At 40.8% G+C, this 23,709-nt stretch overlaps 1 protein-coding gene across 2 annotated transcripts in view; it reads right to left on the reverse strand.

Moving 5' to 3' along the window:
* LOC116388399 (netrin receptor UNC5C-like) overlaps nucleotides 1-23,709 on the reverse strand; it is a 171,047-nt gene that overhangs the window by 65,648 nt on the left and 81,690 nt on the right. For both annotated transcript variants that reach the window (XM_031856204.1, XM_031856203.1), the window contains exons 2-3: nucleotides 17,267-17,503; nucleotides 3,893-4,036 (exon numbers count right to left, since the gene is read on the reverse strand). In XM_031856204.1, the coding sequence (XP_031712064.1) occupies nucleotides 3,893-4,036; nucleotides 17,267-17,503 (381 nt within the window). The remainder of the gene's footprint in view (nucleotides 1-3,892; nucleotides 4,037-17,266; nucleotides 17,504-23,709) is intronic.

A 23,709-nucleotide genomic window follows, 5' to 3' on the forward strand; every position in this document is an offset into this window, starting at 1 on the left:
GTTCTGATTTAAATATGCATTTCTGAAACTGCTAAGCAAGCCATTTCATGCAAATAAAAGGAAAAATGTCATTGAGACTGTGGTTGTCGGGGAAATTTGTTTTCTGCGCTGTGGAGCAAGTGTCATACCTGAGAGTTTGGCTAACATACTGCAGTTGTTTCCAGTTGCTGAGGTACAACTGCATGCTTATATGGTTGTAAGCAACATGCAGGTTTAATCCTAAATGAGTGTAGAAGAGTTTGGTTTTAATCAATGCTTAAAATCTAACACAAGAAATCCCTGTTGAGTCTTGTTTTCCTTGGTCCAATTCATCCATGATGAAGGGAAACCTGCATTCATGCAGCTGAGACATTTGCATCATAAACAAAACAGAAGAAATTCACTAACAGACATTTTCCAGTTGACACAAGGAGCCGTCTGGGTTGCTGTCTCCCCTAGTGTCTGGACTCCTGATTGCTATGCACACACATGTCTCAGTGGAGAGGTGGCAGAACAAATTGCCATCATCTGAAATTTGTGTGTCTCTGGGTGTTTGCGTGTGGATGCATGTGCGTGTGTGTGTGTGTGTGTGTGTGTGTGTGCGACCTTGACATATTGCTAATCCGTTGAAGGAGAAAGACTCGACCTGAGAGCTGCAGGGCCAAAGAGCATGACTGACACTGCATGCCCATTTGTGTGTCTGTTTTGCTTACCCTTATGTACATACCTGCAATGCTGTGAATAACTGAGTGTAGGTGTTTGTGTGTGTTCATCTCACCTACTTTATAAACTTGAATCAGGCTGCCTGCGCACACTCCTAACTTAGCTGAAGTGGCCTGCTCCAAAAGACCAACTAATCACTCAGAGATTTAATATCTCTGATTGTGTTTTTGACAGGTTTACAGCCGCGACACTGATTGTCATTATCCAGCTACAAACTGCGTATTTACATAATGCTTTGGAGTGTTAATTCTACAGTTATTAAACCAGCCCGAAGATGCCGGAGAATGAAAAGATAGAGCCGAAAAAAAGGGCGCACAAGTGAGAGAACGAAACAATGAGCACATGATCATGAGCAAAGCGTGAAAAAAGTAAGAGACAATAGGAGTGGGGAAATAAGGAAATGAGTGGGAAAAGGAGATGGGAATGCAGGAGAGAAATGCTGAATTGCTATTGCATGGTGCGGTAAAAAAAAAGACACTTTGCTCAGCAAGCTCTAGCTGCCAGGAAGCATTTTAATCACAACAGTAGATCCAAATAGGAGCCGAAAGCGGGGTAGGTCAGGAGGTTGGGTCGATTTGAAGTAAAAGGTTATCACAAGAGGGGGCTGAGTGTAATCAGATCTGGTTAAGGGAGAAATCACTGTTATAATACAAAGAGAGACAGTGAAGGACGAAGGGGCAGACAAAGTCAGAAGGAAAATACACACCACATGAAAAAGAAAGGAATGAGAGGCAACAATGAGAAAAAAAGAGAGCGTAAAGTCAAAGAGAGGCAGTTCTATCATCTTTCTCCTCCCTGATATCTATTGGCCCTTCAAGCCTTCCTAGAGGCATCCTCCATCACCATCCCTCTACCTAACCTCCCGAAGAGGTCTTACGTGTGTGAAATACTGTATACGCTGTGTGAAGAATGTTGAGAGTTGATTGGAAAAAGGAGGGAAATGATGCAAGATAGGTAACACACTAGTTTGCTGATTTAAGATTTAGTGTAGACCACTAGAACTTTAAAACTGGGCAACCCTTTAACAGTCCAAAGTAGGTAAATAAGATGTAAATATGTTCAGTAATTTCAGCAAAACATTTTTGTAGTTAGGGGTAGCAGGTGACTTATAGAACTATTCATGGTGTAAGTAATGTATGAATACATAAGACTGAGGCGCACACACACACACACACACACAAACACACACACACACACACACACACACACACACACACACACATTTACACCCAGCCATACATTCATACATCAGCTATACCTTTCTGGAAAGGTAAGCCAGTGAACAAGGGGGCTTCACTTCTGAATATGTGTACATATCTGTGCTGCTGGTGTCTACATTCACGTGTTTACCTCAGAGAAACTCAGAAGCCTGTATACGTACACTTGGCTGCATCTGTCTCTCAGCGTGTATCAGCCCCAACGTAAGCCAAAAACAGCACATTACAAAGCCTTCATTGCACCCGGAGGAGGGCCCATTCCATTCGCCAATGTTATTAGCGGAGCTTAGAAGGATATTTCTGACTGTGTCACTAACTCTCTGCTGACAGGCAGAAAAACATCCTCACATACCAGAGCAATGCAGAGAGTAGTGAGGCTCTGTTCTAAATCCAAATGGCCGTACAAGTCAAATAATTGAGAAACACGGTGTTGAGGAACTGCCACACAACTGTAATTATGCATTGTATACTGTGTAAGCTCATTGTTCTACGAATGTAAAAGTGTACATTTACTATATCTAAATGATCTGGTACAGGGTCAATTTAAATACAGTGTAGTGGTCTACAGAATACATGCCCTGATCTAGTGTAGAAGCCTACCATAGCTTAGCTACACACTAGGCAATTTGTGATCTATAATTGTAATGTATGAAAAGTGAATTCATCTTCAGAATTATATATTTACTTCATTATTTCTTTCAGTGTTTTAGTACGTAGATTAGATACCAAAGCAAAATGTGAATTTTTTGTTAGAACTTACACAAATAAATGAAGCATCCAACCCTTCAAAAGTGAAAATGACAGCAAAATAAAATAGCCTGCATAAAAACCAAGGGTCAACATGATGGATTTCCTTCTGCAGCATGAATAAGACCAACCTGGGAAAACAAGATTTCCAGGTTGCGTGTCTGTTAGAACGATACTGTCTGTTAAAGCACTAAATATGGGGACGTGTGCAGTTTGTTGAGTGTCTGCTGAATGGACTCTGTCAAAGGCCCCCAGTTGTCCTTTTGAGTGTTCACTCAAGCAGAGCCACACTGTCAGTGTAAGCCACAGAGGTGGGGTCGATTTTGTTACTGGTATTTCTTTTTCTGCTTGACCCTTCTATAACCCGAGCACTCAAGATGAGTCCCAGTTGTCTTATATAGCTGAATTGACCAGAGCAATGACGCTTGGAAAACTACTGCTGTGGGTTCAATTGTCAGGCCAGTGAAAGGAGCTTTGAAGGGACAATCCATTCTGTTATATGAGGCTTACATTGAAAGAACAAACACGTTTTCTTTGGTGATTTCTATCAAACATCTCAACTCCCTTGTCACACGGTTGCTGCGAAGCCGTCAAGTGACGATCACTCAGAACAAGATTCAACCTTTTTCTTTTTCCCTGGACTGTTTAGGTCCACAATCCAAAAATGATTTCCCGATGTGATCACTGTGTATGCAGTGGTACGCGGTACACTGTCTGCTATAGTGATATTGAGTGTGCCTGGGTTTAGTGTGGCCTGTGTTCTGTTGGTGACCTTATAGTCAGACTCCCAGTTGTCAAATTAAATTCTTCACCAGACCATAACAGGAAGCTACTGATGGTGAAGTTATAGAGCTAAGTCTCTGCCTAGAAAAAGCTATTTCGAAGGTTCTACCCGACTACAAGTTTTTTCCTATGAGTCTTTCTCGTTACAATGTTTACCTCATGGCAGTAATGTGCCTCTGCACATCAAAAGGATAGAGGTCTAAGTTATATTCCTAGAATTGTCATGAATAAGAGCTACAATTATCTCTCTATATTGACCTCTGTGCATGTCTGCTTGCGTGTTTTTTTGAAGGCTGTCTTTTAATTTTTGAAAAGAAAAAAAGATGCAGGTCTTTTATGGCATGTACAAATTGAGCATATTAAAACGTATCTGTGAGTATAAGAACAATGACTCACCCATACTCTCCATGTTTACACATGCGTGCTTACAGTACTGTACTCACATGCGATGCGGACGTGTGCCTTGCGGCTTTTGGTGGTTCCAGCGGAGCTCCAGGCCACGCACTGGCACCAGTAATCTTCAGGACCAAACAGCTCCTCGACCTGCTGCCGTGTAATTTCTATACTGGCTTCTCTTACGACCAGACCTGCGGAAGAAACCAAAAGCACTGTTGAATCACTTGCCATATCAGTTGAGGTTTAGATTCAAGCTAGAGAAGACTGCCTGAAAAGTGAAATGAGTCACAAGTTCATGTTCTCACCAAGCCACTGATACTCAAAAGAAAGTAAACGTCTATTTAAGCTTATAATCTGATGTGGCTTTTATGTTAGCTTAAGAAGCAAAAGCAAAATTGGTGCACAGTAAATATCGGCCGAGGATATTCATACAATATGGGCTGCTTGTTTACAAAGCTAGATCATTCTACTGAGTATAAGTCACTCTGGATTTAATGAAAACTTTGCAAGATTGTTCCTTTGCACTTCCCACTCCGCTCTCCTATTCCCTCTTTTCTCCGGTGTTTTGAAAGCAGCTCCATGTGAAGAATAAGTGTGAGGTTTGAATAGCTGCACCCAACTGATAGGACTGCAAGGGAGCACAGATAAAGGACTGCAGAGGAAAATAGGAAGTGAAGAGCGAGGGATTAACTCGGGATAACAATTTTGGAAACATAGGAAAGGGTCAGGTAGAACACAGGTGCAAGGGGAAAAAAGAGACATTGAGGAAATTGTGGAAATGCACGACAAAGAAAAGGAATAATGTATTTTAAAAAGTAGGAGGTGGAAACAAGCAGGGTCTGATGAAAATAAAAAAGAGAGGGTTAAGCTCACAAACTATGAAGAAAGAGGAGAGGGAAATGAGAGAAAAGGTAGACTGGTAGAAGTAATGAAGAATAACATGACAGAGGCACAGTGAGAGGAAGAGAGAGGATGACGGAATAAGAGGTGGGAGAGGCAATGAAATGTGAAACCGAGAGGAAAAGGGGAAACAGATAAAAATGGGTTTAGATAAAAGCATGTGGGGACTGGGGAGCAGACGGGCAAAAGGCTATGAAAAAAAGATCTTGCCAGTTTATTTCAGGTTCAGCAGTGTTGCAAAGACTCGAGCAAGAATCTCTATGGGGCTCCACAAATCTGACTTGGACCTATTACTTATGAAGACTCTCAGTAAGTTCCTGCCACCAGAGAAATTGAGAGACAGTTAAAGTAAGCACGCCAGCCTCAAGGCAAAAAGGACAGAGGGGAAGGCAAAAAGTGAAATTCAGTGAGCGGGACTGTGGCAGACCAATGGCCATTAATGGCCGGCAAGAGAATTAAAGAGAAGCCCAAGAGGGCAAAGAGTAAGAAAGGCATCCAAAGCCTTTATGGTAGCTATAGCAGTGAGATGGGGAGACATGGCTTTTGAGTTGATAAGAAGGCTAGACGAATATGGAAGAGGTGGAAAGTAAAAGAGGGAATTGAAGATATGGCAATTCAAATAACATTGATGGCACAGAGGGCAAAGAGGAAAGCTAGACAGAGAGTAAAAAGTTTGTGGAAGGTATTGCTGGCACAACAAGAGATACTAGCCAGTCAGGGGGAGAAAGCTAAAAGGGTAAAGAGCAAAGACAGTATAAAAAACTAGAGTGAATAGCATTGGAGCAAACTAGCAAACAGGGGAGGTTGTTATGGCTTCGCAGCTTAAAACAAAATGGGCAAGGGACACAGCAAGAGAGGTAGAGGCTAAGAAAATGGCAGATAAAGTGGCAATTATAACCAGCAAGCAACCCCGGACTAAAACTGAGATGAGTAGTAGGCAGTTGCAATGAGCAAAAGTCACAGCGTGTGGACAAAAAGGATGGGGAAGAGGTGGACACCAGTGGGCATACTACCGCCGAAGTAATGAGGGAAGTGAGGCAATTAAAGTGAATGGCTAAAATGAGCCAGAGAGCTAGTTATGGCAAATGGACTCAAACAAGTGAAAAGAAAAGTTGCAGGACGGTACCTGAATGGGACCCGGGGACACAGTAAGAGCTAAGGAGCAAGCTAGTGCTGCAGACAAATTAAATGAAAAACATTTAACATTTACAGCATTTGCATCACTGATCATATGGCATATTAAGATCAAAAAGTATTAGCAGTAAAATAAATGCAATACTTTGTATTGGAATAAAAAGAGACTTGAAAGCAGCAAAGCTAAGAATCTGTACAAAATATAGAATTAATTAACAGTCAAAAACAAATGTACACTTTTCGTCATCATAAATAACTTGTGAAAAATCTGAAAATCTGAAATTTGAAAGTGCAGATGTCCATCCTGCTTTGAGGAGGTACTGCAGCATGTGGATCGGTGGCTACACCTCAAGTATTGTGACTGAAAAGCTGCAGCTGCTTTGCCCTGCATAAGAGGAAGCTGAAAAAAGCTGTGCCAGATCACTTTTACAGTAGCTTTGTGCTGCACTTATAAGCCTTCAGTAATATAGTCTAAGCTAAGACAAGTTTTACACCTCGCTCTTTAACTCAAAGTTTATTTAATCTTTTATTATAATGAGCTCATGATAACTCTGCACCCAACGCAATATTGAGCAATGTCGCTGATCACATTCTCTCATTTATAAACTCTATTATGCAAGCAAGTAATGGTATTTACAGTTTATCCTTACACATATGACCACAAAAGTATTCAGTTCCTCCCTGTTTATAGCATTATACTTTAAAGAGAAAGTTGGAGGACTGCAACATACAAGAGTTATTGATGTCAGCAGGTGAACAAGGGGTAAAGTGGGATGTGTGTTGCAAGGCATGTATTGAAAAGGGAAGATATTAGTTAGAGGACACAATAGAGCATAGAGAGTTACAGGGATATGAGAAAACAGACTGAAAGAAGGAAAACAAAACAAGAACAGGACAGAGAGTGAATCACGGAGAGCCGGGTTTGTTTTACAGCGAGGGAAATCAATGACTGTAGTGATGAAATGCGTTCTGTTTCTCAGAGAGGCTGAAGTCAAAAAGACACACTACACACTGCTGGCTTAGTGGAAAAGAACGGAGGAGCTGTCAAATGATTCAAAATGCACTAAGGTAATCCTTTAACTGTCAGGTTCAGACACCTGACCAGTGATCAGTAACTATTGTCTCAACATCCTGCTTAGTCTAGAAAAAAATCTGGATAACACGGCTAGAGTTCTTTATGCGAGAAAAACCTGATTTGTTGGCCATGTACAGTATACGTGTAACTGGGTTTCTTAGGGGTTGCTTGCATGTGCTAAGACTTCCATCAAGGAAGTATGTTTGTGAAAAGCAGAGCAAAGAGATCACGTCTAACTAAAGCTGAAACTAAAATAAACCTTTTGTTTAATTCAGGCACATTTGCTGTGTAAGAGTCAATGACCGAGTCAGTCCCAATGCTCAAACCAAATACAAAGGAAAACCAAAACATATGACCGTTGACATTTTTGGTATAACATTCCATTCCATTACCGCTTAGACTTCACATTGGTTTTGAGTTCCACTGTGTTTTTATAAAGAAACGGCATCAAATGGTTAAATATAACATTGACTTGTACAGTGTCATCTGTGTGTTTTCATGTCAGCTGGGGATTAAAAGCAAGTGTGACAAGTCAAGCCAAGAAAATGTAAGAAAAGTATGCAAAACTTTTGACAAATTTATACCGATCTACATACTCCATGATTCCCTTGTTTTCTTTCAGAGTCATATCAATACAAGAATGTCAAACAAACCAACAAACAAACGAAAAAGTGGGAATAGACTTAAAGAAGATAAAGATAGATGCCACTTGATCTGGAGTTGTGCTGTTGAAGCCAATAAAGCCCCAGTTGTTCCCATTGTTTGCTAATACAAACTCACAAAGCTAGTGTTGCTGAGCAGAGATCGACTGAATTACCTGAGGCTTAAAAAGTCCCAGATCATTCGGTGTCTTATTTTGTGTAGATACAGTGCTTAGAGCATTCATATCATTCTCTTAAGAGAAGACAAGCGTGGAATTGTGGGTCTCTGTAGCATGACAGTGCTTCACATCAACAAAACCACTGCTGTCAGCTGAGGGAGGTGAGGGGAAAGAAGTAGATGAAAAATGGAAGACGAGTATCAAGACGAGTGGGTACTGTCACAAACATTTCTATCAATCCAAAAACTGCACACACCCTCTGAATACTTCTCTTAGTCCTTAAGTGACAATTCTTATAACAAAGTTTACTTGTCAGCTGGGGAGTGAAAGTACAAGTGTGGACGAATGTGCTTTGTCAGGTCTGGACTTTTTTATCTGACAAATGGGGACTAAGGGAGCGAACATGCACAACAAATACTGATTTGAACAGGTTGCAGAGTAGAGACATGCAAATCATGTTCTCCCTCTGTGGGTTTGCATCGCAGTTTGTCATACTATACATGTTTACAAGAAATTACCTTTTACTAAATGCGATGCAAGGATTTAAGCAGTGTTTTTTACTGCAAATATATACCATAGGTAACCCTAAAAAAAAGTTAAAACAGAAAGATTTGGATGATTAACTTTGCATTCCTCAATGTTTTCAGCTTTGAATACTGTAAGATAAGTGGTGTTTCATTTAGTTTGCTATAACTTCATTGTCTACATCTACAATGATCTACAATTAACCTAATTGATGAATATTCATCCTATCCAATAGGAATCAATGGCTAAAACTGAAAAAAGACCCAGATTATAAAAGAAAACACAAAATGTTCCCTTTAACGCACCGCACAGAGCAAGTTTGGAGAATTTTGTTTTCAAAGGCTAAACTGTGTTTGTTGTCAGAGCACAAATTAAAGTGATTTGTGAGCAACAGCTTAGATACAGGAGTCTTTCATGTTATTACATCTGGAGAAATGTTGGAGGAGAAAAAAGATGCTGATAAGCAGCTTTTCCATGGACGTGGTAAGAAAAGCGGAAAAACATGTTTTCTAGAAATGGATTTACAAAAAGCAGCAATTAATGGGCTTGTTGAAATCAACTGGATTTGTTCTTAATTAAAAACATTTGAAAACATATCTTTGTGTTTTTATACATGCCAATTAATTGCACCATCTGATTAAACATTTTCATAATCGGACAATGCAACGGGAAGAAATACTCTGGTGGCCTTGTTCTCAATTAAAAGCCAAAAGATGTGTTTCCTGCCATTTCAATATTTCCCTAGCTGTTAAACCCACTCAGTTTGATGGTCGACACTCTGTCGCTTTTCCTTTTTTCCATTTCCCTCTGTCTCACTATCTCCCACTGTGTTTTGACAGAAATACATAGCTGAAGAAAACAGACAAAAACAGTAATGACACCAACAAAAGTGCAAAGGCTTGATTTCTTTGAATCAGATAAACCAGACATGGAACGAAAAAGCTATAGAGAAATACATATGAAAGAAAGCCAGTCAGTCAGAGACAGACACGAAAACAGAGATGGAGGGGTTTTAAGGCTAAATGGTTTAGAAAAGGAAAGAGATAAGGGAACAGGGGGAGAAGCACTCAAAAGCTTTGTGGTGTTTAATGTGATCAGCGACAGGTCAAACAGACAGGCCTTTAGGGAAAGAAACAGAGGATACAGGAAAACGTCAACGCTAGCTATTATTAATTCATCAGAGCCACAGAGGGAGAAAGTCTGACAAAAGACAAAGGCGGGAGGTCAGAATAGATACGTCCAGGGGATGGACAAAATAACAAAAACAGCACTGCAACAGATACTCCATCTGTGCAGTGCATATTGTTCCATTTTCGTTGAAACAGAGCCATTGAATTACCTCCATGCTTTCTCTCCTGTGTGTAAGTGAGTAAGATACATCAAGATTCAAAAGTTTGGGTCTCTGCTTTCACAAACATCTGCTGTGCTGAAGTGTTTGTGAGCAGCTCGCTGCATGCCGACCAGCTCCAGGGATGTTGTTCAGTAAGTGACCCGGTGCTACGACCTACCACCTGCGGAGGAGCTGCAAGTGAAAACACAATTTCCCTACAGGGAGTAATTCAGGCTTTGTAGCTTCACCACAACGCTTATACTGCTGCTGCCACTACTTCAAAAATCAGCAAATGTGTTAAATGACAAATATATTTCACTCAAAAAAAAATGTACATGAATGTATGCCATTTTTTAAGTATTTGTGTAAAAATTGAAAGTATACAATGCTGTTTTTAAATAAAAATGAGCCTGAATAATTCATAAATCTTAGTAGTTACATGCAGCTCAAATGCTTATAGATGCGATTGTGCATACTTACAAGAAAAGGGAAAGAAGGGAAAAAAGGAGGAATTTCTCAAGAAGCATTATCAATGTAGATGCTTCCATACAGGGGGGGGGAGACGTCAATGAATGGTTTGATAAGTATGAATGAAAATGATGTGAATCATGAACTATGACCTTCATAGTCACCACAAAGATGTCACAAAGATATTTTGGACTGCTGAAATACAGAGTTAAACAGAGGTTTGGTGTGGATGCTCGGTCAGCCATGTTTTTTCAGTTTGCGAAAATGTCTTAATTTCTGAAGAATTTATGGCGAATCAGTCCTACTTCAGGGTGTCTAGAACTAGACAGCTTTATGCAACAAATGTAGACATCTATCTGAAGTAGATCGAAGCTAAAGTCACAATCTATCTATTGTGACACCGGCCCAGGACACACAGTACGCAAGCACAATATTGATCTAATGTAATATGATAAACAAAAATCACACAGTCCAACAGCAGAGTCAGACATTTAGAGATGCACAGCCAGTGCTCAAGATCCGAGTACATGGCATGTTACATTACCTGAGAGCCCACTATTAATGATTACGTAATTATTGCAGGAAAAGAGAGTAAAAGATGGAGACAGAAAAGGAGACACAAAATTGAAAGAGTAAAATGACAACAGGATGAGAGGCATTGTGGGAAAAGGGAGTGTGCAAGGGTTGACTGAGTTCTTCGCCTACGGAGGGAAATCATCCAGGACATTGACAGCACAGACTCACCGGTCCGTGACCAATGGAAGACACTCAACGCAGACAGTAGCGTGTGTAGACATGCATGTGTGTGTATGTGTATGCTCTCGTAATGGCTCCCACAGTGACATTGATTGATCATCACAGACTCTCCTGGTCCATGTTTATGTGTGTCTGTGTGTGTGTCTACGTGTATGTGTGTGTGTTTGTGTGCATTGATACTGTACATGTATGTGTGTCCTCCAGTGGCGCTAAAGAAGCAATGAACCAGGACATTCCAGGACATGAGAAAAAGTCCACTTCAAATAAACACAAACAGTCACACAAACAAACAAAACTGCATTTTTAGATACAAACACACACACATACACACAAACACACACACACACACACACGCACACAATTTTCCGCACAAAAAAATCTTTCACAGACAGCAAAAACATACAATTGGCCAATAAACACAGTTGTAAATACCGACAAAATAGATACAGACACACACAGAGCTCTCTCGCAGATCAGGAGTCACTGAAACAGAAGCTAATTGACCTCCTTTATGAATCTTGGTGCTTTTTAATAATTGAAATTGAACAATCTCAGTATAAGAGAAGGAGAGATGGATAGAAAGAGACAGAGGAAGGGAGCACAATAAATGAGAGGATGAAAAAGGTGAGAGCGCCTCAGCTAGGAGAGAGGGTAGAGGAGAGTGGAAGTGATGCCAGAGAGAGGGAGAGAGTAGAGAAGAGAAACATTAGGAGGAAGAGAAAGGAGAAGAGCTGAAGGTAAAGACGAGAGGAAATCAATACGAGTGAGATGGCAGCAAAGGAGGGAAAGAGGTCACAAATCACCCAAGCCAATACTGTGTGTGCCAATAATGTATGTGTATGTGTGCATGTGTCACGGGTCAGTGCTAGCAGACTAATAACCATTCACACTTTGGCTAATGGAGACAAAGTAAGTAACCTAGTACACAATATGTCATTAGCACTCTTCAAGGCTAATGGAGATCTACTGGGGTCGTACGCACGTTGCTTAAGCAAACACTGGAAATGCCCTTCACAATAAGATATGCAATCGAGACAAATTATTCTGGTTCTCACCTTAAATCACATTAATTCAGAAGATATGGTAAGCATGTTTAAGCAACTGTCACTGCTAATAATGCCACTGTATTAAAGTGCTTCTCTAGAGGAGGGCAGGTTGCCTTTTGTTGTTTTGTTTTAAGTACTTTATTAAAAGTTCCTGTTCCTTCTTTGGCTGAGGTGCAGGGAGGAGCCCGCTGGGGTCTCACGCCAGCAGGTCGACATAGCCATGTTTGTCAAGGATACTGTGACAGGCAATGGAGGTGTTTAGGGAATCTAGCCTGTTGGAAGCTGACCTCAGTAACCCCCCTAGGCCATCCTGCCGCACCCTCCCCCACCTTTGCTTGTGACCTTCACCTGGCTCACCAGTCCTCCAGATGAGGCTCAGTTGAATACAAGTAATTTATTGAGCTGCCATGAGGCTCACATGTAGCTACCCTTTCCATCCATTAAACAGAAAACAAGATGTTCATAACATCCCTAATTTAAGTGACAGCCCTACATCCCATCAACTTTGACTTCAAATTACAAGCAAAAGGCGTTCTTCATGTCCTAGCATGAAGAGCAACAAATAATGTAAATGATAGCTTGTTTCTGCAAGTGTCTCATTAATCCTTTCTATCATGCACAATACTCGGACGTAGTGACTACTAAATGAAATGGAGCCATTGTTAATGTTAATATAAAATCTTGTGAGACGTTATTGTTCGTTTTCGTGCTTTTCCCATGAATGTCCAGCAACACGAGCGATCACTGAGCCTGGGCAAGCCTCTGCAGCAAAACTACTTGGTTAGGTTTGGGATAAAATAACTACAGAAATGACGTGCCAATTACACACACAGGATGCAAAAAAAGATCTCCTGGGTAAAAGTCCCGACCTCATCCCTACACAGCTTTTGTAGCTCTTTATACTACATAAGCTGTCCTGGCTCACAATTACGTGAAATACATACACATTGATTACATGGGTTGTTTACAAATTATAGTGCATTACTTTTAAGCTTCATATAAAGTGTTAGTTTTGTGTCACATGATACAAAAAAGAAACATTGTCCTTTCAGTTTTGCCCCTTCCACAATGTTACTTTCATTCAACCTTCATAAATCCATCCTTGCTATCATCTTTTCTTTCCTTTTACATCGTGTGCCGAGAAAAAAAAAATGTGTTTCCATCATTCGGTTTGAAAAACCTTATGAATGTATTTTGGTGCAAGGCATCACACACACACAACTTTCAGACTTGTTTCATCCAAGTTCTAGCTTTTGTATGTACATTTTTACTTTCCTTTTCTTTTGCCTTCATCCACAGGTTCAAACAGACAATGTTCCAAGCTGAATTTCCTTTTGTTGATAAAAACAAATGATGAGATGACATGAGAAACTTGGGGAGAAAGAGAGAGAGTGGGAGTGAGCGAGAAAGAGAACAGCACAGCAGGATTCCTATCATCTTTCTCCTCAGCGTGACTCCCTGATATCTGTTGGCCTTTCCAGCCCTCTCAAAGGCACCCTCCATCGGCATCCCTCCATCATCCCCTACTTCTGTGCACTGCTTTCTTCACGCTCAGGTTTTATCTACCTCTGCTCTCTCCGATTTCAGTCGGTGGAAATTAGAGTAGAGTACAAAACAGCATGGAGCAAAGAGAAAGGAAGAGAAGGAGAAGGGAAAAAGGAGAGGAAGAGGATTGGACCAAGAGGGAGGGGGGGAGTGAGCGAGAAGACAGAGATAATAAAAGCAGTATGGGGGCCATGGCTTCTAGCTGTTTCTGTGAAACAGCAGGAAACAAAGAGGAGAAAACAGCTTACGGAGTTTAGGTTTTCACACAGATAAACAGATAAACAGTGCGCACACACTGTGCATTCACCAGGCACAGACCTACACCAGCTTTCTATGTGATTCCCTACAACTATGTTGCATAATATATATCGAGTATTCATAATCTCTTCATCACATTGTTCAAAGGTGACCTAAATGCTTTGCATGAGAGCAAACGGGAAGGTTGGTGGTCTCATTTAAATAGGATATAAATAGGATTTGTTGTTGGGTTTTTCTTTGTTATTGTTCACTGCATGACTATTTGTTAAGCTCTGAAAAAACATATCTAAATAGTACATTTGCAGCAAACTTTGGTCATTGCAAATTCAATATAAAAAGAAAAGAGAAAGCATGGACACATTTGAATAATTAAAGAGCAAAGAGACATTTTCCTGGAAAATCTCAACAGCTCTTGATATTGCATAATGTCCCCAGTTCATCTGTTTATTCATTTCATATTCATGTAAATATCTGTATGGATGATGCTGTGTTATAGATATATGTTTCCTGGAGCAGTACAAAGTAGCATGCAGCCAATCGTTTTTTAAATTTAAATAAAAAACATTGTGATGGCTTTGCAAAACGTAATTCAATCATAAATTATAACATATTTAAAGAAGTTGAAAACTAAAACCTTAGCCATGTTTAACCAGGCCTGAGTGTTAGTAAAATGATGAAACTTAAGACACAAAATGTGATATATTTGGTTAATGTGGCTGCAAGACATTGAAATGTAAGTAAAGAATAAATTGGAATTGATGTTCAAAACACACAGATGTTTTGTTTGCTGGCTAAGTGATCCTGCTCCTTAAAAGACCTCACTATGTCCATCACATACAGTACGAGAGCCTGAATCCACGGGTCATTAATTGAACAGAAGTTCCTTCCTGCAACGCATTGTCTGGAATCCAGACGCTAGCAAATGAACGGCTGTTGGGAGACTAATAAATGACTTGCAGCTGCGTGTGATGTCAGTAATGAACATTGAGAGATGGGTGGAAAAACAACGAGAGAGGGATGACGATGATTGATACGTATTGTAGATACAAATACATCATCTCTCATATTTTACTTAAAGAGAACCCCGAAAGGCTGTGGAAGAAAGACGTTCATCCCACTTTGCTGTAGTCAATGATTTCAATCAACTAGTCATGTCTATAATATAAATATAATGTACAGGTGCCACCTAGAAGAGACACAATCATTAGGTTTTATTTTTATCTGAAATGCAGAACCTGAGGCAGAAAGGAAAAACAAATTTCAAAGGGGGGGGGCTGGGTAACCCAATCAGAAATCAGGAGACAAAGCACTCTTTTGCTCTGCTGTGCTCCATGTCAGGGAAGTTAGATCCACTATATCAAACCAGCCCAGTCTAAGTTTCTTCCAATAGCTTTGTTTTGGTTGATTAGTGATGCGATGGAGTAAAAAAAGGCACGCCACCAAAACGTCACATTTCAACTTCACAGACTTGGAGGACAGCAGAGCAAACGAGCACTTTGTCTCCTGATTTCTGATTGTTTTTAAACTTTTCTTCTTTTTTTTTGTCTTCTGTTGGGTCAGCTCCTATACTTCTTCTTTACCTCCTTTTTCAACACACCTTTCGCAAGAAGTGTTGAAAAAGTCAAGGCGTGCAGATTCCTCACTCGGTGATGCAGGAGACATCTGTGAAGTTGCAGTGAATCATTCAAGAGGTTGTTTTCACCGAGCTGTGGTTTTACTGGAAAATGGACTCAAGTAAATAAAAATATATATATACATGCCCAAATATTGGTAAGCAGCTATCATTGTTTCCATGTAAATTTCAATCTACACATAGTGAATTTTTATTCTGTGACTTCACATTCAGAAGTGTGTGAGAATTTAAACATACAAGTTCAGATTTTTGTTCTAAAAGTTCTCACATCGTATTCTGCAACATATTTACATTCATATCTATATTTGTGCCTGCTGTTTCACTTCCTGGAGGTTTTGTTACATTTATTCTCATCTTCCTTGACTATTCATGTGTGACAGCCGAACCAGGGGGAACATCAAACTGTGCTGCTCAGTTGTTTCTCTCTCTATCTTGGGTTCAGAACTGTAGCAGACCCACTCAGCAAATCAGGACTCCAAAGAACACACACACACACACACACACACACACACACACACACAGATACTGTATGTACACACAGCAGAATGTCTGGCTCTAGGGTCTGCTTTGTAATACAAGGGGAGATCTTTGGTGGGCAAGTTGTTGTGTCACCATGGGTTGAGACGGAAGCAACAGTTCTGCTTCCTCTCAACTGTGGCGCAATATTCACACAAACAAATATCACAGAGTGCATTTTGTTCACTTTAATTAAAGAAAAGAAAAACCGACATGCTGACTTGTGCTACTGTGCCCCGCTGTGTAGTTCCTTCAGCAGACTCTATATACTCTCAAACTGTTTTTAGCCTCTGTTTAATCACTAACTCTGGGGACTCAGGCTCATTGACAAGCAGGTGGAGACCCATAAGCTGAGCTCATGTCAACCTCAAGTCTTAGAAACCAGGTTGTGTCGGACTTTGTCATCCTGCCAAAGCAACAGCATGATTCTTCATTAACTAGTCAGCGGAATAATACAGTGTGCTGTCAAGTGACAAGTGCAGAACTGGCTGCAGTCCAGTACATGACTGTGGATCCTATTAAACTGTCCTGTGAACATCGCAGTACAGCCATGGCATGTACACACGTCTGACATGTGACCTAGCTTTCAGCAAGAACAGTAAACAGCGTAATAATAGGTTTAACCTGTTTGCTGACAGTGCACCAGTGTTGGCCACATTTTCTGGATGTGTGACAATTTGATATCACACAGAGCCCAATCTCATCATTGTTAGGCCCATCAAAAGAGACGCAGGCTAAGAGGTCAACTTAAATTCAGAGGGGGCAAAATGGCTTAATTTTAATTTACACCTGTGCACCTTAGATTTGTAACAATATCTTTTTTAATTTTCTGCTCACCGGGACACCAGCGTCTGACACCGACGCACAAGGCACCCTCTAGCATCTTTGTGAAACGCACCACTCTTTAAAGTATACTGCAATGTAAACCCATTATGAAACAGAAAATGCTCTGGAAGTGTAATGGACATCGTATAAAGACCGAAAAAAAAAGCCACACAGGGTGGGAAGGGAGGCAAATGGGTGAAACATACACAGGACTTTCAGGAAAGTGTTTTTTGGATTGAAAGGACAATGTTAACCACGCGCTTACTGCGACCGAGCGCGTCAGAGAGTAACGCCAAGGAGTCTGACAGTATGTGACGAGTTGGAATGAGCACGTGTTGCAGCGTATAAATAGTAAGAGTAAAAGTAATCCCCATGCATTCGTGCAAATTAACTCTTTTCAACAGTAATTTTTTTTTTGGGGGGGGGGGGGTCAAACAGTGCTCCTGTGTGTGAACTGGCATGCAGTTACACTTAACTTGTCAGTGTTTATTTTATTGTGCCACCAATGTTGTCTGTCAAAAATGTCCATTTTCTATGGCAATCTCTGATTAGAAATCCTTTTATGTTTGTGTGTACGTGACTTCACTCACCTGAGTTTTCGTCCACCCTCTCCTCCACAGTGTGGTCCTTCTGATGGACCCACTCACTGTTGCACTTGAAGTAAATCTGCGTGGCAGGCGTCGCTTTGCAGTAGAGATTGACAGGTTTATTCTTGACAATGTAGCCTTCGTCGGGTTCGAACAGGAAGTGAGGTAAGGGCTCCGGAGGGTCGGAGGGGAAGGTTTCCGGGAGTTCGCTGAGACTCAGGAAATCATCATCATCTCTCACTGCGGGAAGAGGAAAAGAGAAAGGTGAGAATTGTGACAGTCACTGTTCTGTATTTTCACAGATATTTAGCAACTTTCAACAGGGAATGAAGTTGGTTGAGGGAAATAAAATGCAGTTTTGTGATTCACAGCAGCGAGCAGCATTGTCCGCTGAACTCAGTGTGTATAGGACAATGCCGTACTCATTTGATCACTAACAATCACCATGTCTCAAGCCGGTGACCTGGACAGAGTACAATTTTCTTCTACTGAGCCATAAAATGCAAAATTAAACAGCACCTAACTGCCGTGTCCATATGTGGAAACCTTCTGGCCATCATGATTTTCACTCGCAGAGAAGGGCGTTATGGGTAACCTCAGGTTGCAGAGGCTCACAGAGGAGCCAAGGCACACACATCCCTTAGCTGAGTCTTGCTAAGATGAGTTGCTATTGATCAATAGTGCTAATTTACAGGTGAAAGCTCGCAAACAATTGACCATGACATAAACATTTGAACCATTTGTTTAGCGATTGAATCCACTAATTGCTGCGATTCTATTCAAATGCGTTTGTTTTGCAGAGAAAGTTTTTAATGCTGGTTAAAAATCGGAAACCGACCGAGTGCTCATTCGACCAACACAAGAACTTTATCCTCCTCCAACCTGCTTTCTCTCCTCCGCTGTCCTTTCAGTATGTCCAAACTCGACGCCCACCCGTGGCCTCAATCAAAGGGACACCAAGGAGGTTTTGTCACCAGGTTGCCAAGGTCACCAAAACACAGAGGATTACAAGAGCAGGTGGGAGGGACAGGAAAGGGGCCTTTCTTTCTTTCCCTCCGATAGACACGCATGTATACAAACACAATGCACATATATTAACAGTTCATGCACACAAACACACACACACACACTATTTCTCCCAACTTGTGATTTCCCTCTCCATCATCATCCAGTTTCACTAGGACCGTCTGGATCTTCTTATATGTGTGTATGTGCTTCTGTGTGATTGCCTCACCTGGAGAGCTGTGACTCATGCAAAAATAATGTAACACATAGAATGCTTTTGACACAGCTTCAAGGTTTTTCATCCCTAATGTGTCATCGCTACAGTCACACATAAACACTCTTACTAACCCAAACCCCGAATATTAAAAAAAACAGCAACATATAATTGTGCATTTATAAGCCTGCGGACATACACACAAACGCATTCCTTTACCCTAACTGTGTGTGTCGCCCTTATCTTGGAGAATAGTGCTGTGGGATACAAGCTAAAAGCAGCTTAGGTAAAACAACAAGACACAAACAGGGGGGAAATGAGTAGGCAGCATCCCCACTTTGATGTCATGAAGCTGACATTTTCTCTCGTAGTTTTGCAATTAAATCTCTGAGAGTATGTAAATTGGTAGACATTTCCACAGCATAATTTCATTAACTGGTAAATTTTCTCCCGCTCTTGGTTATTTATCCATGTGTCATATTCACCCATTTCTCCGTCAGTCTCTTTTTTACTTGCTGCACTGCCTTCATCTTTTTTTCTATTGCTATTTCTTGTTGCTTTATGTCTCTCCAGCACTTTACACCCTCCTACCCCTCCCTCCCGCTTTTCACTTTCACTGCGCCCCCAACACCCGTTCTCACCCTCATCTGTCATTCAGAGAGCTGGGGGTGGGGGTGGGGGGGGTTCATTGCTCTGAAGCGACAGCTATAAAATATTGATTGGCACAAGAAACATGATAGCCAGAGAAAAGGGCGGGTGGGGAGAAAAAGGGGAGCGATGGAGAGAAATTTTCCCATGAACAAAAAGCTTTGTCTCAGAACTATTTTCCATCCATGCCTATCCAAGTCTCTACTCTCCCAACTTCTGTTCGCCTTCCTCCTTCCTCCTAAACCTTCTCCCTTCCTCTTGCGTTTCCTCCTCTTTACCCCCACTGCTCTCTTCTGATCTCCTGACAGAGTGAATTACTGATCCTAACAGCCCACCTCATAAAGGCCTTGCCTGAATGCTGTCATCAGTAATGGATGGTTGTAGCATGAACAATGTCCAGGTTTCGATTTACGCCATGTAGTAAATATGCAATGGGGGCGAAAAAACACATTTATTCCCTCGCTCGCGCTGATGGGCCTGCCCACTTCAGACAAACCCAACCAATAAATGTCTGTATATTTGCTAAGAGTGATGTCATCAGAAGTGGCCAATCATGTTCAAGTGTCAGTGTCAATATAAGCTGATCTATCAAGGATCGAGAGATTGATGGATAAATGACAGAGGTTACGAAAGAAGAGAACTGGATGTGGGAGGAAAAATAAAATGAAATTGGATTCTATCATTAACATTAATGGACATGATCGGAAGAGCCGACTTCCGTGAAACCAACAAGGAAGAGTAGTCCACTCATCTGTGTATATTTGGTTATGGTGGGAACATGTCTGTGTTGGTGAAATGTCTCCACGAATGTTCTTAACTATCTCAAACAGTCTTGTCGCAGTGTTACCGGTAGGGTCAGTGCAGAGTTGCCAGGTTTGTATTTTTGCTGTGCTACTTTGATGCAGAGTGAAAGAGTGAGATATGGGGGATAGTACCAAACTTTAAAGAAAAACATCCGCCCTTGATGCCCCTGAAAAACAATGCTGATACCTAACACTGTACCATCTCTTGAAACAACAAGTATTTTCAAGACTCTGAGGCTGAGAAATTCAGAGGTATGCCACCGTGTCTGAGTCCTAAAGCCAGCCAAACGCAACCATATAGGGTCAAAATGCCTCGTGGGTAAGAGTGTGGGTTTGTGTGTTAGGGTTTTGTGTTCTCAGTAAGTGGTCTACGATGTGTATCAGTGCGGTAGCCGTGGAAATCATGAGATCATGCTTCTAACCTTCTTATCAGTTAGTTACAATCTGCAGCAGCTGCGAAAACATACAGTACATGCCAACAGAGAAACAGGCATTCACACACACACACACACACATACAGTAAATAGACTAAAAATGTTAAAAATATTACCCTTTCACCCCTTATCTTCTCCTGCAACCACTATCAACAACACACACACACACACACACACAAACAACGAAGAAAACAAAGCTGGAATGATCCCTATATATCTCAGACACTTGTGCTGACAAATTACTACACAAGTCACACAATAGACGCATGCAAATTAAACACAAAAGGGCAAAAAACATGTATGCACAATGGAACAAAATGAAGAAAAAAACAAAACACATGGGCTCACATATTTTTTCCTTTTTCTTGCTATCTCTCTTCCTCTCAGAGTCTCTCAGAGATCCTTTCTGTCTCACAAACACACACACTCATTGTTTCACAAACACAGGAAAATACCAATACCCATTTCTTGGTGCTCAGATTACCCAGAACTCCTGCCCACACAATGTCTTCCCACATTATCCCCCGGAATACGAACGCACATTTACTCTTTATCATAAACACATTCAATTGAATAGACCTTTTCGATTCTTGAAAAGGTTTATGGAGTTTAGGGCCATTGAGGGAGAGGTGGAAGAGAGCGATGGATAATGGGACAGCAGGGAGCTAGTGTATCATCGCTGTGGAATTAGATATATGATGACGTCTATTTCCCAAAAACACACACTCAGAGACAAACACACACACGCGCACACAAAAAAAAAAATGCAAGCAACACAAGAGCATGTCTTCATCCAAGCATGCACTTCAGCATGACACACAAGCATGCAACACACATAGTAGGCTCACACATGCTAGTGTTGCTGATCAGATTATTCCATTTCTAATGGATACCATGAACTGCCTGCTTTGTTCAGTCTCTCTCTCTCTCTCTCTCTCTCTCTCTCTCTCTCTCTCTCTCTCTCCAGCTCTTTCATAATTCACTGATATTATTGCTTTAAGAAAACAACAAATAGATTTTATATTTCTTTCTTTTGAAACCTTTTTTTGTTTTTCTAACACACCATTAGGGATTCAGTGCTCAAGCATCTACTCTTCCACAATTCAATAATTCATGCTTTGAAACAATAGCTATATGTGCTTGTGGGTAAGGTTTTGTTTACCCAGCTTTGCCTCAAGATATACCTGTGAGTTAGACCTTTTCTATTTATGAAGGCTTTTAGAATATTATTGTTAGCAGTGTGTTGGGTGCTACTGTACCTCTAGGAATGTCTTTGTTGGAAAGAGCAGTTATAGAGATGAGCCTTTTCAATCTGAATAATAATGGCCTTTTTTTCAAGTCTTTGCTGGTAATTCTTTCAGCGGCACATGTCACTGTATTTTTGCAAAGCATGTTTTACTCAAGGAGTTTTTTTCTGTGTTGCGAGCACAAAAGAACAAAGCAAATCACTCATTGGAACGATTTCCAGCCTGTTATGTCAAGGTTTGGGAACTGTTTACAGCACCAATGAACTCAAAACATAAGGACAAAAAAAAAGAAATGTATCTCAGTTTTTCTTTTCTTTTCTTTTTTTTTTTTCAGATGATATGTGGTTCAGAGGACGGCGATAAAGCAAGGACCAGTAAAGTTATGCAGGCCTGTGGGGGGTGTGGTCATTTCTCTGAGTCAATCTGTTTATAAAGAAGACATCAAGTTGAACCACTTGACATGGCATGCCAGGGAATGATTCACCCTCATCCTGGAGAGTCATGTCCTTTTTGAAACAAGACACCAGGCCACCACGCATCATCTGCATCCATTGGAAACTTAACCAGGCGCTTATCCTTAATCGACACTTTGATAAAAGCCACATTATTCAGGACACGAGCAGACATGCAAATTGAGAGAACTTAATTGCTCCATTACCGTTGCCCAAAGGGATCATTGCACTTGCATATATTGGTAGTAATAGTTAAAGTAGTAGTAGTAATAGTAGTAGTAGTAGTTGTTGTTGTATAAACTTCTAAATCATATCTTTAGGGCTGTCCTTGACTTACGATTTAGTCCACTAGTCTATTTGTTGATTTAATCAACTGATCTGTAAAGCTCTGTTTCTCCACGAATAATTAAACAAAAACACAATTCTACATATTGTGTTTACCAGAGACGTTTCTTGGAAATGCGCCATTCAGCATGAAAAAAGCACAATAAAATGACTGATTGACTACACAAATCTTAGTAGACTAAGACCAAAACGAACAATTAGCCTCCTAATCGACAGAGTGGGGGCAGCCCTACATGTCTTTATAAAGATTATCATGGTCAGTTTTTGTTAGGAGTTATTGATTAATCTCTAAGGTAATTGCTGATCCTGTAGTTGTGGGTGATGTTGTGTTGAACGGCATTACATTACATAGTTTCTCATATTTGGTTGTCATTTTGTTGTTGTTTTATAGCTTGAGCTTAATACAAATGAACATCTGCAATATTTCACATGGGAGAGGAGGTCCTAAAAGATTGTGTGGCTAACCGCGATGACAGAAATAACCCTGGGAAGATATAATATAGCACAGCACACTCCTTGTCATAGCCAATTATATATCCACCAGGCTTTCAGGGAGATAGTATGCAATTCATCATAGTCGAGAGTACTTGAAAACTAGCTAGAGTATCTCAATGTGGGAGCAGACTGTGACAGCTGGTTGGCGTCCTCTGACTTCATCGTGTGTGACATGTAAGGCCCCGGCTAAAGCCTGGGACTAGATTTACGACCCTGCCGGTAGAGGGGTGACTCTGTCAGGCCACAGCTGGTCTTAGTTAAGAAAGAGGCAAAGAGAGGAATACATCTGGGGTATTCTGGGTTTCTAGTGGTTATGACGCATACCATACACTGCAATCAAGTCTATACAGTGTGAAGAATTCCTCATGATACATAGCCTCCTTAGTGAGAGCGAGGTTTGCTTATAAGGAATAGGGAAAATGGTAAAACAAAAAAACGAATATCAAGAAACAGAAAGCGTGAAAGAGAGGAGTTAAAAAATGGTTTGTGATAAATATAATAATATACTCCGTCCTTAGGTCCTTTATTACTCCTGAAGTCAGATATTTATTTGATTTTGTTTCCATCTACAATAGCTTTCACATAAAGCAACACATAGCATCACAAATAGAGTTTTCATATTCAACATTTTTAACATGTCAGAGAGGCATCACTGCTTGTTGAAATGTATTCATATTACATTAGAGCCAAACACACACCAACAGACACACACATTTGGCTCCAGCCACTTACAGTATATGAATACAAAACCCTCTGACACACACACACACACACACACACACACACACACACACACACACACA

The sequence above is a fragment of the Anarrhichthys ocellatus genome, unplaced genomic scaffold (assembly GCF_004355925.1).
Source record: "Anarrhichthys ocellatus isolate YVR2014 unplaced genomic scaffold, GSC_Weel_1.0 scaffold17, whole genome shotgun sequence".
Classification (NCBI taxonomy): Eukaryota; Metazoa; Chordata; class Actinopteri; order Perciformes; family Anarhichadidae; genus Anarrhichthys; species Anarrhichthys ocellatus.